The sequence below is a fragment of the Taudactylus pleione genome, unplaced genomic scaffold (assembly GCF_031769625.1).
Source record: "Taudactylus pleione unplaced genomic scaffold, aTauple2 ptg000551l, whole genome shotgun sequence".
Lineage (NCBI taxonomy): Eukaryota > Metazoa > Chordata > Amphibia > Anura > Myobatrachidae > Taudactylus > Taudactylus pleione.
In genome coordinates this window covers 3,550,586-3,563,820 of record NW_028284953.1, presented here as the reverse complement: position 1 = coordinate 3,563,820, position 13,235 = coordinate 3,550,586, and the positions used below count along the sequence as shown (strand labels likewise).

Here is a 13,235-nt window from a genome sequence, read left to right as displayed (position 1 = left end):
CAAGGACTATCAATGATTAGCAACCATCAATTGTCTGACACATATAGTAAATTGTTTAACCATGGATGGTTCACAACCATTGATGGTCTGACACAGATGGTAAGTAGTTCGACCATCGATGGTTAACAACCATGTATGGACTGACACAGGGCCAAACTAAGGCTTGCAAGGGCCCTGGGGTAACTAAATTGTATATCATGTCTGTGGTGCAGCCGGCAATGACCCTCCATCCGCACACCCGCCTCTGCCATACTCCTTACTGGCAACATCACAGCGTACATCATGTCCACAACACTGCCGGAAATTACCCCCTGTCTACACACTCTGCCACTGAATCCCTTACCGGCAGCGTCGTAACATAGTACATCATGTCCACAATGCTGGCGGCAGTGACCCCCTGCCCACATAATGCCCGCGCCGCTATACCCTTTGCAAGCAGCGTCTCTGCATAGTACATCAGGTCTGCGATGCTACCGGCAGTACCGTGAACCAACTCCCAGCTGCATATGTGGTGTAATCCATTGCAACGCTGCTGGGAGCCGGCCAAGTGACAATGTTTGGGGCAGTGCAGGCAGATGGGGATAAATATACCCTAAGACTTTCATTATTGTGCATTTTCATCTGCAACACTATTTTCTGTTTGTATCTGCAGTGTCAAAGAAAGTAATTCCTTACGACTTATGTGATTAATAAAATAAAAGTAGAAAATCGTAATAAAAGTATAGAAAACATCATTATAATAGGGCAATGCATTTGCCAGCAAAAGTGGAATACAGCAATTTAACAAAACTGTAATATTAATATTTTATTATAGAATTACCATATATACTCGAGTATAAGTTGACCCGAATATAAGCCGAGGTACCTACTTTTACCACAAAAAACTGGGAAAACTGATTGACTCGAGTATAAGCCTAGGGTGGGAAATGGCAGCAGCTGGTAGTGCCCCCAGTAGTAATTCCCCCTGGTTGTGCCCCCAGTGGTAATCCCCCCTTTCAGTGCCTCCAGTAGTAATCCCCCCTTTTAGTGCCCCCTGTAGTAATCCCCCCCTGGTAGTGCCCTCTGTAGTAATCCCCCCCCTGTAGTAATCCCCCCCTGGTAGTTCCCCCAGTGGTAATAATCCCTTTTAGTGCCCCCTGTAGAAATCCCCCCCTGGTAGTACCCCCTGTGGTAATCCCTCCTTTTAGTGCCCCCTCTAGTAATCCCCCCTGGTAGTTCCCCCAGTGGTAATAACCCCTTTTAGTGCCCCCTGTAGTCCCCCAGTAGAGAGAGACGTAGTGAGAATAAAAAAAAAAAAATCACTTACCTGAAACTCCCGCTCCTGGTCCCGCCGCTATCCGCTCCTCCGGCCGCTTTGCATGGGAGAGACGTCATTACTCATGACGTCTCTCCCATTACCCACTGCGGGAGTCGGAAGATGGCTCCCGCAGTGGGAGCAGCAGCAGCCGCTGAGAGTCTGTCGGCTGCTAATTACAGCAAACACACAGCTGCCGGCTCCGGCGGCTGTGTGTTTGTGCTGTGTAGTGCTGACCGAACTCCGTCCGGTCAGCGCAACACTTCACTCGAGTATAAGCCGAGGGGGTGCTTTTTCAGCACAAAAAATTATACGGTACATTTTATTCATTTTTGTGCCCATATGTGTACCATTATTCAATTGTTCCCTCAGTCCATAATATTTAATACATCAGCTACTTGGGATAAGCTCCTTCGAAAATTGATAATTTTGAAAAATGTTAGCCTCCTAGAGAAACATAAGTGTGGAAAGTGCAACAAACCTCCATACACACATGTAAAACCAGTTCAACATCAACTGTCAACAATGTGAAAAAACAATCCAGGGGAAATAAACCAGGGTAATATATTCAACAGGTAGACATAATGATTTATCTCTTGACCTGCCAGGCAGCCATACAGCCTGTGGTCACCTCACAGTCGGGAGGCACAGAGCCACAAAACAAACCAAAAAAATATAAAAATTACTGTTTTTTTATCATGTCATAATGTTCTCTTTTATTCTCCTGGACACAATCACTTGCCCACTGATTATTAAGGATAATAAAAACAAAGCATAGAAGATATTTAGAAGTATAATACATTATCAGCTCATTGATATTTAGCAATAGTCTGCTGCTCAGTAAAGGAAGAAAACATATATTCCCTGACCGGGAATCGAACCCGGGCCGCGGCGGTGAGAGCGCCGAATCCTAACCACTAGACCACCAGGGAAGCTGTTTGCACTGATTGCTGTGTACATACACCTGCTGGTTTGCTACAACAGAATTCTATTCACAATGTTACTGCAAACTGAAACTTGCATGGAAATTATTTCTTATGAAATACAATGTACAATATAATTTAGTGGACACAATCAGATGTTCCATCTGCTAATCAGTCTACTCAGCAATCACCTCACTTTACCCACAGTTATATCAGTAACATTTTTCTGTAATGTAGCTCTTTGGTATGTACTTACAATATCTGGGACAATGTGAATTGCTATATATATATATATATGAAACACTTCTGATACAGTTGTTATAGCGACGTTTAAACTAATAGCAATGCATTCTGCAAAGGCTGGTTATAGGAAAAAAATCCTATAAATAAAAATGTTTCTGCCCGGTTTCGAACCGGGGACCTTTCGCGTGTGAGGCGAACGTGATAACCACTACACTACAGAAACCTCCATGTGAGTGCATCTAGTGTAAAGACAGAATTATGTCAATCTTTTGGTGTTTTAAGTGTCATTGCAGCAGCTGCTAATGTTGTAACAGTAAACTAGTTTGTGAGACATTGTCATTTATTTATTGTTTAATCATTATTATTTTTAATTTGAAACAAATCGTTTTAGCACAAATTAGTTAGGGAAAATAGGCACACATAGTCAAAAGGGATAAGCTTGCTTCCAATTAACTTTGAGGCTGTTCATGAATGTTAACATAATCTAACAAAAAAAATAGTGAATTCATTCTAAAATGTTAACATAAGAAAAAAAAAGGAAGCGCCCAACGTGGGGCTCGAACCCACGACCCTGAGATTAAGAGTCTCATGCTCTACCGACTGAGCTAGCCGGGCTGTACACACTATATACACAATTGCCTATTAGAGTATAGGAACCAGTATGAGTGCTCTCAATGTATTATTTGTATGGGATGCACTCCATGTTTACTAAACACCAAGAATATGCTGGATAACATGTAGGAAAGCATGGGAGAGTTGTGGTAGGGAATGAGATGTCAGGGCAGTCCTGGAGGTCAATCCTATTAGCCGCGATGATCTCGCCGGCGCGAGTTATTACGGCAATGGCTGCACTTTACGGCAGCTTGGATTTGCAGAATTTTGTTCGCAGCCCAATAGGTCTGTGAGCAAAATTCTGCGAATTCGGGCTCAGAGCGGGCCGTAAAGGGTGCGAGGTGCCGGTCTGTTGCCGGGATTTTCACGCCGTTGCAACGGCAACTCCCTGCCTTCACGGCTAATTGGATTTACCCCCTGGAGTAAGTGATGGCTGCAATACTGGAGTCATACAACTGTAATCAAGTGCACGTCTGAGCTGTGCTATGATGTATCTAAGTGCAACCGAAAATAACTCATTATAGGGTCGATTCAATTAGCCACGAGGGGGGCGAGTTGCCGTTGCAATTGTATGGAAATGCCAATTACACCTCATCCTATCCCCCTTGTGGCCCGATCTCACCACGGGACTCTCCCCTATAGGTCTGCGAACAATAATCAGCAAGTCTAGAGCTACATCACATGTAGCATATAGTCACACTTACTCACACAGACTTGTGGGGTGAGTCTAATAGAATTAACCCCTATGTTTGGTAGATTATAATATTCTATTCTTACAAGAACAAGATATTCCACAGCACTGTGCGATCATAGAGCTTTATTCCGGGAAATCAATCTCAATGCAAATTGCTATTTAGTTTCCCTACTACAGACGTACAGAAAACCTTTTGCAGTTTCTCTGTTAAACAATTTAAAATGCTCAAGATCTCAGTTATAGTATCTAACATGCATCTCCTCCCGATGTTATGCATTCCTGATGGACGTAGAACAGACCAGACTTTTCTTCTTTCCGATTGACAACATTAAATTCTTATTAAACAATAAAGATTTGGAAAGCAAAGATAAGATTAGCAGACACAACAGGAAAATATTCTGTTTTACAATGTTTAGCATCCAAAAGGCAGTATGGGTTGGTAACTTTGGAAAGAGTGAATCATAAATAAAATACAAGTTTTGCCAACCAGTCATCAGATATTAGATACACCAGAATTCCTGGCTTGCAGAAAATCACTGGACACAATTCATACCCATATGATCACATGACTGTTCCTGAATCCAAGTGAGTACAGAGGGCAGTTCTACCAGCTTCATTAACCCTGTTTACATAAAGTAACCAAGTGCTGCGGGTCCATTCAGAATAGTTTTTTCTCACAAATGGCAAAGTATGGGTCCTTGGTGCAGCTCATGTCATTCCATTCTCCATTCACCATGTGGGCGCAGTTTTCTTTGCCTTGTTGATTGGGCTTTCCTGTCTTCCAGGCCCTGCAAAAGAAATTCTATCGGTCAATGCTGTCATTCAGCTAGTAAGATATTGGGTCTCATTCAGACCCGGTCGTAAGCGCTGAGCGCTCGCAACTGGGTCAATGTTAAGGCCCTGCGCACGCGCATCGGCCGCACTGCGCATGTGCAAGCCCTGGAGCGAGAGAGAAACTCTCGCTGCAGAGCTCACTACAAAAGGGCCGGCTATCGATGTTGATCGACAGCTCGGCCAGTTTTGCAGGCGGGGCGGAGGGTGGTGGTTTTGTGGGCGGCCACACTGACATCAGCAGTGATGTCAGTGGGGAGCTTCCTGCTCGATTAGAGCTCCCTGGGGCTTGCGGTTGCCGAGACCCAACCTTAGAGTCTCGCCGCAAGCCCCGATGGTCGCGATGGTCTTGACCATCGTGACCATCACCCTGGTCGGTCGCTAAGCTGTGGGTGGTAACCCACAGCTTAGCTAGCGACCAGGAGGCCGCACTTCAAAAATCAAGCGGCCGCCCTCATTCACAGAGAGCGATCGCTTCTTGTGACCGCCTCTGAATGAGGGCCATAGTCCTCAGCAGGGATGACTGCTCAATAACTAAGGATGAATGTAATTCTAGGGCTGGAACTAACAGAAATAAACAGATGGGTGAATCAGGAGATCACTGAGGTGGGATTATGATTATTGAATACAGCAGGACACAGAGGAGTTTGTGTTAAGTCGTTTGCATAATGGTCATAAATGACCAGAGATTGGTCTGGCTCCGCATCTGCACCATATACGCCTGGTTTACCCCAAGTCATCATCATCATCATCAGTGTGTCCTCCAGCAGGTGCAACAGGCATGTCTCCTAACAGGCAAGTATATGTTTTGTTTCTGCAAGTCTGCATGAGACAAATCTTTATGAACGTACGTTTACCGTACACGACCTATGTCAGACCACCCTTCCCATCCCTCATGCCAGCTCTCCAGTCATAAGAAGGTGCAAGTGCCAGATATGCACAAGTCTGCATTGGCACATATACGTCTGTTCTCTAGCTAGGAAAGCGCAGTGCAAATGTAATTTATTGGCAACTGTTAAACCCTGTATCAGGCCCATAGTAACCAGTGAATGGGAGTCACAACAAAAGAATACTAAAAGTGAAATTACACAGTCACAATAATAAAGGATGGCAGAAAAGACTGGTTCTATTTACTAAGCAGTGTTAGGAGACAGAGAGAAAAGTGATAAGGTGCCAGCCATTCAGCTCCCAACTGTCATTTTTCAAAACACAGCCTGTGACATGGCAGTTAGGAGCTGATTGGCTGGTACCTTATCACTTTTCACTCTGTCTCCTAACACTGCTTAGTAAATAGACTCCTAAGGTAGGAATAACACAAGGGGAAGAGTACACCCAAACCACTACTGGAGAACTAAGGCCCTGATTCAGAGCCGGTCGCTCTGACAGAGTGCTCGCTCTGAATCAGGGCCGGTCTCTTTTTTTAAGAACGGCCTCCTGGCCGCTCGCATAGCTGTGGGTGACCACCCACAGCTATAACGAGCGGCCATGATGATGGTCGCGATGGTCAAGACCATCGCGGCCATCGGGCTTGCGATGAGACCCTTGTGGTAGGGTCTCGTGGCCGCAAGCCCTGGAGAGCTTTCAGCTCAAACAGAGCCGAAAGCTCTCCCACTGACATCACTGACATCAGGGTAGGAGTTCTCTGGGCAGCCACCCCCCCGGCCCACCCACCAAAGGGGGCGTGCTGTCACTCAACATCGACAGCACGCCCCCTTTGGTGCGAGACCCGGAGCGACGGATTGCCCGTCGCTATCCGGGTCTCGCGCATGCGCACGACGGAGCCGGCTCCGTCGTGCGCATGCGCTCTGGGCCACCATCGACTCCGTTGCGAACGCTCAGTGCTTGCGACCGGGTCTGAATCAGGCCCTAAGTTCCCTGAGAGCTCTTAGGCCTACAGCAGCAGCTTTTGCCCCCAGTACTGCCTTTAGATAGTCAGATGCTCCCAGGTTTTGGAATAACAGAAGGAACATTGGAACAACAATAGGGCACTCTGGGGGTCACAGGACCAGGACAGAGAAACAAGGGACAGTATCAACAAAATTAGAATAATGCAAATACCAGCTAAACAGGGAAAACAGGATACACAAGAAAAATACTGATACAACGACAGAAGGACAGGATTTAACACAACACCAGACAAAGAGACTAAAGGGCCTATTTATTAAGGTTCTTTTGTGGTCAATCCTCCAAAAAGGATTATTTAATTAGTTAAGTATAGAGCTATTTAATATGAGGGTGCTGCAGCAGATAGCAGAGATATCTCTGGTGGTTCCTCTGTTTCAGTTGTATAAGCATTCATCATAGCTTTCTATTGGGATTGCAAAAATGGCAAATTTACAAAGCTCCAAAAAGATTTTCTGAGCTTGGCACCAGTATCTAACGCCACAGCATTAACCATTGAAGCCTGTAGGCTATATTTCTCAATGTTTACATAATTAACACCAACAGGGATAGCTTTGCATGTGCTTAGTCCTGTTTCATACATAACGTTCCTTTTGCTACAACATTTGTATCCCGTGCCTGTTATGCTACCTAGAAATTCATAAAGGTTATTTCCACCTACAGCTAAACAGCCCACCCATCCTCCATTAAGGCCAAGACAGTGGAGGCCGCTAAACACAGGGGACCATTGAGTTATGGACACTGCTGCTTAGTCATCTTCAGAAGTTCTCCAATGGATTTATTGATGAAAGAACATTTTTCTATCTGCAGAAAACTTACTTGTATGAAGACGTGTAGTCTGTTCCATCGACCCATGTCCACTTCCCCTCTTCTTTTATGTCAGTCAATCCAATCCAGTAGGCTGTGCTCTTTGCTTTAGCGCTGAGAAATCTCTGTGGGAGAGGTAATGAAGATAAATAACTGTCTATAGACGACATCGGATATAAACCATTAAATGTAACTTGGCTGCTCAGCTTAGCCACTGACCAACAGCATAGGGCAGTCTTAACAACATTGTAGACCCTGGGTAAAGCAATGCACTAGGGCCCCACCCATTCACAGCAATAATAATGTAAATGGTCCGCCCCTCCCCGCCTAAAAAAAACCTTTTGTAGTGAGTCCCGGAGCGAGAGAATTTCTCTCTCGCTCCGGGGCTTGCACGTGCGCGCAGCGCCCGTGCGCAGTACCCCACCATCGACCCGCTTGCAAGCGCTATGCGCTCGCGAGCGGGTCTGAATCAGGCCCTGCATTTTCTTAAAAAATTTATAAAACAGCTAAAATCGCATCATTAAGCCTTTTTTTGTTCCTCCAGAATTATTGACCTCAATAACATTAATTTCCAGTATTTTCCAACCACATCACAGCTCACAATATTGTTCACCAAAATAGGCCAAAGGCTGGCCGGCTAAACTAAGTTACCAACAGAGCAGTGGTACAAATACACGGCAGTTATTTCTGTTTCTATGAGCTCTATATATTAACATTATTTTTACTAAAATAAAGTGAAAAAGGGTGTTTTCACACCCTTTTCACATTATTTTAGTATCACCTATAGCTACTATAGGGCAATTGGAGTAGAATTCATAAAATTCTACTCCAACCCCTAAGTATCACTTATTTTTAGTAAAGCAGATCGCATTTCCCATAACGGTAATGGGAAATGTGATCTGACCAGAGTTACTAAAAATAAAATGTGAAAAAAATATCGGGGAAAGCCCTGTGAGAATAACGCCACCTGGAGGTGGCGTTATCCAGGGTCTCCCCCGGTTACCGGCCTCCTGCCCTGCTCTAACGGGGAGAGCAGAGCCGGGAGGTGGTCCCTGTAATCAGCTGTGTGGTCTAAACAGACCGCAAGCTGATTACTGTAAAAAAAGAAAAAAAAAATAGTAAAAAAAAAAATTACTTAGCTGACTCCAGGGACCGGTGATCGGGCCTCCGGTGATGACTCCCCTCCGGGAGTCCGGTCATCAGGTGACCGGAGGAATGGAGAACATCACCGGAGGCCTGGAGCATGCAGGTAAGTGTAAGTAGGGGAGAGGGGGGTCGCGGGGGGGGGGGGGAGGGGGGGGTCGCGGGGGGTCCGTGATCGCGGGGGTGGGGCTTAGGGACAGGGCTTAGTGCCAGTGGGGGGGTAGCAGCGGCGGGCGGTCGGCGCATGCGCAGGCACTTAATCACGGTATTTTTTGCGAAAATACCGTGATAAGGCTCCGAAGGGGATTCGCAGGGACAGAGCTTTATCGCAAGCTCTGTCCCTGCAAGGGATTTGTAGTAAATCCCTGTGATATTGCTTGAATTCGCAATGCGAATTCAGTCAGTAATATCACACTACAATCTGCATTACCAATGCGGATTGTAGTAAATAGAGCCCCAAATGTTTTGCAAATTAGTAATGTATTAGCAATAACCAATCAAACTAACTCACAAGTACGTTCAATAGAAAACAATACAACACAGAAATTTACTAAAAATCGTGGGTGGAATATCCTTGCTCAAAACAAGCAGCAAACAAAAAACCCTAAACCATGTGTAAATAGTAGCAGTAGACATGAATGCCCCCTACACAAGTGCACATGCCCTCAGCACATAGCTATTCTCAGTGCCCACTGCCCAATTTGTATTTCCCTCCTGGGGATGCTGGGCCACTGATGACTGGCACTCTGGGCCTGATTCAGCAAGGAACGCAGTTTTTAATACACACGCAATCGGTTAATTTGCACTGCGCATGCACGAGCCAGACACAACGGTCAGAACTGCGTACGCAGACTCATGACAAAGTGATTGACAGGATGTGCCATTTGTGGGTGGTGACGGGGTGGTGGTCGGGCAAATGCAGGTGTGCCAGTGCGTTTCAACGTTGCATGGGCGTGCATAAATTACCCACTGCGATACCAGACACCACCTGAGCTCTCATAGCGTGCGCAGAAGTTATCAATTCCTGAGTGAGGTCTGGCCTGTCTCAACTGTGCGTTTGGGTCCGATGTTACTCGATGTTACCGATTGTTTCGCTATGTTGGCCAAGTGTACGGTTGTGAGTAAGGGGAAGTGGGCATCCTTATGTCAGGCTCTCGTTCGCAATGTGATTGTAAACATTTAAATATCACAGCTGATATTAGCAACGCAGTTGCGTGCGTGTTTGCAGATCTTTTTGTTGAGCAGTCCCCAAAATCTCCCTAACCATAAAAAAGCGTTCTGTACCTGCGAGTCAGAAACAGTGCAGGGTACAGTGTGGGTCAGATACAATGTGGGTCAGATTCAGTGCAGGTCAGATACAGTGTGGGTCAGATATAGGGCCTGATTCAGCAAGGATCGCTGTTCTGCTAATACGCACGCAGCGCAGTTGCTAATATCAGCGGTGAAATGCAAATCTCTGCAATCGCATTGCGATCACAGCCTGGCATAAGGACTCCCACTTCCCCTTACACAAATCTGTATACTAGGGCAACATAGCGAATTAATCGGTAACATCGAGTAACATCGGACCCATATGCACAGTTGAGGCAGGTCAGACCTCACTCAGGAACTGCTAACTTCAGTGCACGCTATGAGACCTCAGGCTGCATCTGGTAGCGCAGTGGGTAACTTATGCACATGCCTGCAACAGCGTTGGGACGCACTGGCACGCATGCGTTCGCCCAACTACAACACCCCCATCACCACCCACAAACGGCACTTCCTGTCAATGACTCTGCTCTGGATCTGTGTAGCCTCTGCAGACGGAGTTCCCATCGCATTTGCACTGTGATGCATACGCAGTGCAAATTAATCGACCGATTGCGTGCGTATTAGCAGCTGCTTTCCTTGCTGAATCAGGCCCACAGTGCGGGTTGGATACAGTGTGGGTCGGACACAGGGCCTGACTCAGCAAGGAACGCACAGATTCAGATGCACGCACCCGTCCGCTGCGAGAATATGCTAATCAATGCGTACACATGGAGACTTCAGTACATGATGCAGATGCCCAGCGGCATATTAAGCCGCCCATCTCCGTTTACTCAAAGCCTGATCAGTACGCAAAATAGCGTAAACATCAGTAACATCGAGAACCATCAGATTCATTAGCATGTTAGTGGTTGACGTGAGCTGCCGCAGGATTTTGGTCGCTTCCTATGTAGAGCTTACGGTATGGCTGCGTATGCCACCGCACTGCCTTAATTCTGCGTCCCAATGCACAGGCACGCCAGCATTCGTTTGACCACCCCCTGTCACCACCCACCAATGGCACTTCCTGTCAATAAATTTCAAAAGGGTCTGCGTACACAGTGCATGTAGTCTGCGTACCTCGCACTGGCTAGTTCACGCACGGCGAAGTGCGTGACTTCTCTCCTGTGCATTCCTTGCTGAATCAGGCCCATATTGCGGGTCGGATACATGGCCTGATTCAGAGCCGGACGCTATTTGCGCTCGCTCGTTCAGAAAAAGGGGCCGGCTATTTAAATTGAGCGCTCGCTCTTTGCGGTCTGTTGACGCCTCTATGTCTGAGCGAGCGAACGAAACATGCGCTCGCTATTTTGTAAAGACGCCCCCTGGCCGCTCGCATCCTACGTCATCTCCGCTATTTATTAGATTAATCGAGTACATCGAAAGGCGTCTGAACTGCTCGCAGTGCTTGTGGTTGGATTTTCCTAGAGACAACCAAGTGACGTGGCCGATGACGCTGCTTTGTTAATTATGCACACCCTTAAAACGCCCGTTTTGACCGTTTGGCACGCCTGCGTTCGGATCTCCACTCCCCGTTTTCAAGCACCTTCCCCTGTTACCACCCACAAACGCCTCATCCTGTCACTCAAATTAGCAGGCACTCGCTATTTTGCGAGTGCTCGATTTCCGACCTCACTGACTGGTTGGCGCATGCGCATTACGACCCATACGCATGCGCAGATGTGCGAACATCGCTCGGAGCGAATGAGCAGCCGCTTACGAGCGGCTCTGAATCAGGCCCACAGTGCGGAATACTTTGTGGGTTTGATACAGTGCAGTATACAGTGTGGGTTGGATACAGTGCAGGTTACAGTGCAGATCGGATACAGTGTAGGTTGGATACACCAATAGTGCACTTACCGTGACAGCAGTGTCGGCAGTGTGGGGGTGTCGGTGGTGTCCTCAGTGAGGGAGTGCCATCAGTGTAGGGGGGCTGACGGTGTCCTCGGTATGGGGGGGGCGGAAGTGCCGGCGGTCTCAGCAGAGCGGGGGTGCTGGCGGTGTCTTCAGTGCAGGGGTGCTGGCGGTGTCGGCTGTGCAGAAGTGCAAGCAGTGTCCTCAGTGCGAGGGTGACGGCAGTGAGGGGGTGGTAATGGTGTCCTCAGTACGTGGGGCGGCAGTGTCCTCAGTGCAGGGTTTCAGCAGAGCGGGGTGCCATTGGTGTCGGCAGTGTGGGGGTGTCGGTGGTGTCCTCAGTGAGGGAGTGCCATCAGTGTAGGGGGGCTGACGGTGTCCTCGGTATGGGGGGGGCGGAAGTGCCGGCGGTCTCAGCAGAGCGGGGGTGCTGGCGGTGTCTTCAGTGCAGGGGTGCTGGCGGTGTCGGCTGTGCAGAAGTGCAAGCAGTGTCCTCAGTGCGAGGGTGACGGCAGTGAGGGGGTGGTAATGGTGTCCTCAGTACGTGGGGCGGCAGTGTCCTCAGTGCAGGGTTTCAGCAGATCGGGGTGCCATTGGTGTCCTCAGTGTGGGGGTGCTGGCCGTGTCCTCAGTGCAGGGGTGCCAGCAGTGAGGGAGTGTCCTCAGTACGTGGGGTGGCAGTGTGCTCAGTGCAGGGTGCAAGCAGAGCGGGGCTGCTGGCAGTGTCGGCAGTGCGGGGTGCCGGCGTTGTCCTCAGTGTGGGGGTGCCGGCAGTGTCCTGAGTGCAGGGTGTCAACAGAGCAGGGGTGCCAGCGGTGTCCTCAGTGTGGGGGTGCTGGTGGTGTCAGCAGTGTGGGGGTGCTGGTGGTGTCAGCAGTGTGGGGGAGCCAGTGGTGTTCTCAGTGTTGGGGTGCCAGCAGTGTGAGGGTGCTGACGGTGTCCTCAGTATGTGGGGCGGCAGTGTGAGTTTGCTGGCAATGTCAGGGAGATCCGAGCTGTGTCTCAGATCACCTTGGATCCCTAGAGTTCAGGTGGGCTCGGTTCTCTGAGAACCGGATCCACTAATTTCTAGTCATAATGTGAACTGATGGTATTACATTGGTGGTATTATTTTTCGACAGTTATCATGGCAATAGTCATGAGGTCAACATGAGAATGTCAACATGGTTTAAACAGGGGACATGTAGCATAATAGCATGGATGAGCTGTCGAAAGTGACCATGTCAACATTCATGTCTACACAATGATCTGTCGACATGATGAGCTGTCGACAAACCATCCCTGACGTCGTGCAAAAGGGATGGGGCTGGCAGCACTGGTAAGTGCAGCGCTGACTGGAATTCTGGTCGTCTGCAGACTGCAGTGTCCCCATCTGAAGCTTTCACAGGACCTCCAAACTGCACAGCATAAGTGATCCTGGCTGCCGTTACAGGCACCCTGCTAGCCAGAAGCAAGGGCCATGGGGCTGCGACTTTGCTGCCCACAGAACTCTTGCACTCTGTGTGCTGGCACTGGTCACACAACCCTAGTTACAGCCCTGCCAGGTGGCAACGGAGGCTCCAGCATCTTCTCCCCAGTTCCTGAGGAATACATACTATTGAGTGGCGGATGGGATGCCGGCGGTCATAAGACCAACAGTGGCATC

General features: G+C 48.2%; 1 protein-coding gene and 3 non-coding genes across 5 annotated transcripts in view; all 4 read right to left on the bottom strand.

Annotated features, from left to right (window-relative positions):
- Positions 1-2,154: 2,154 nt before the first annotated feature.
- Positions 2,155-2,226, bottom strand: TRNAE-CUC (transfer RNA glutamic acid (anticodon CUC)). The gene has a single exon. It is a non-coding gene; the product is annotated as a tRNA-Glu (tRNA).
- A 384-nt stretch (positions 2,227-2,610) lies between these two features.
- Positions 2,611-2,683, bottom strand: TRNAV-CAC (transfer RNA valine (anticodon CAC)). Its single transcript has one exon. It is a non-coding gene; the product is annotated as a tRNA-Val (tRNA).
- Positions 2,684-3,002: 319 nt separating this feature from the next.
- TRNAK-CUU (transfer RNA lysine (anticodon CUU)) lies at positions 3,003-3,075 on the bottom strand. The gene has a single exon. It is a non-coding gene; the product is annotated as a tRNA-Lys (tRNA).
- Positions 3,076-3,893: 818 nt separating this feature from the next.
- The window catches only part of LOC148483112 (hepatic lectin-like), a 78,492-nt gene continuing 69,150 nt past the window's right edge, over positions 3,894-13,235 (bottom strand). For both annotated transcript variants that reach the window (XM_088452504.1, XM_088452505.1), the window contains 2 exons: positions 7,319-7,431; positions 3,894-4,554 (listed from right to left, as the gene is read on the bottom strand). In XM_088452504.1, the coding sequence (XP_088308630.1) occupies positions 4,425-4,554; positions 7,319-7,431 (243 nt within the window). In that variant the 3' untranslated portion in view covers positions 3,894-4,424. The remainder of the gene's footprint in view (positions 4,555-7,318; positions 7,432-13,235) is intronic.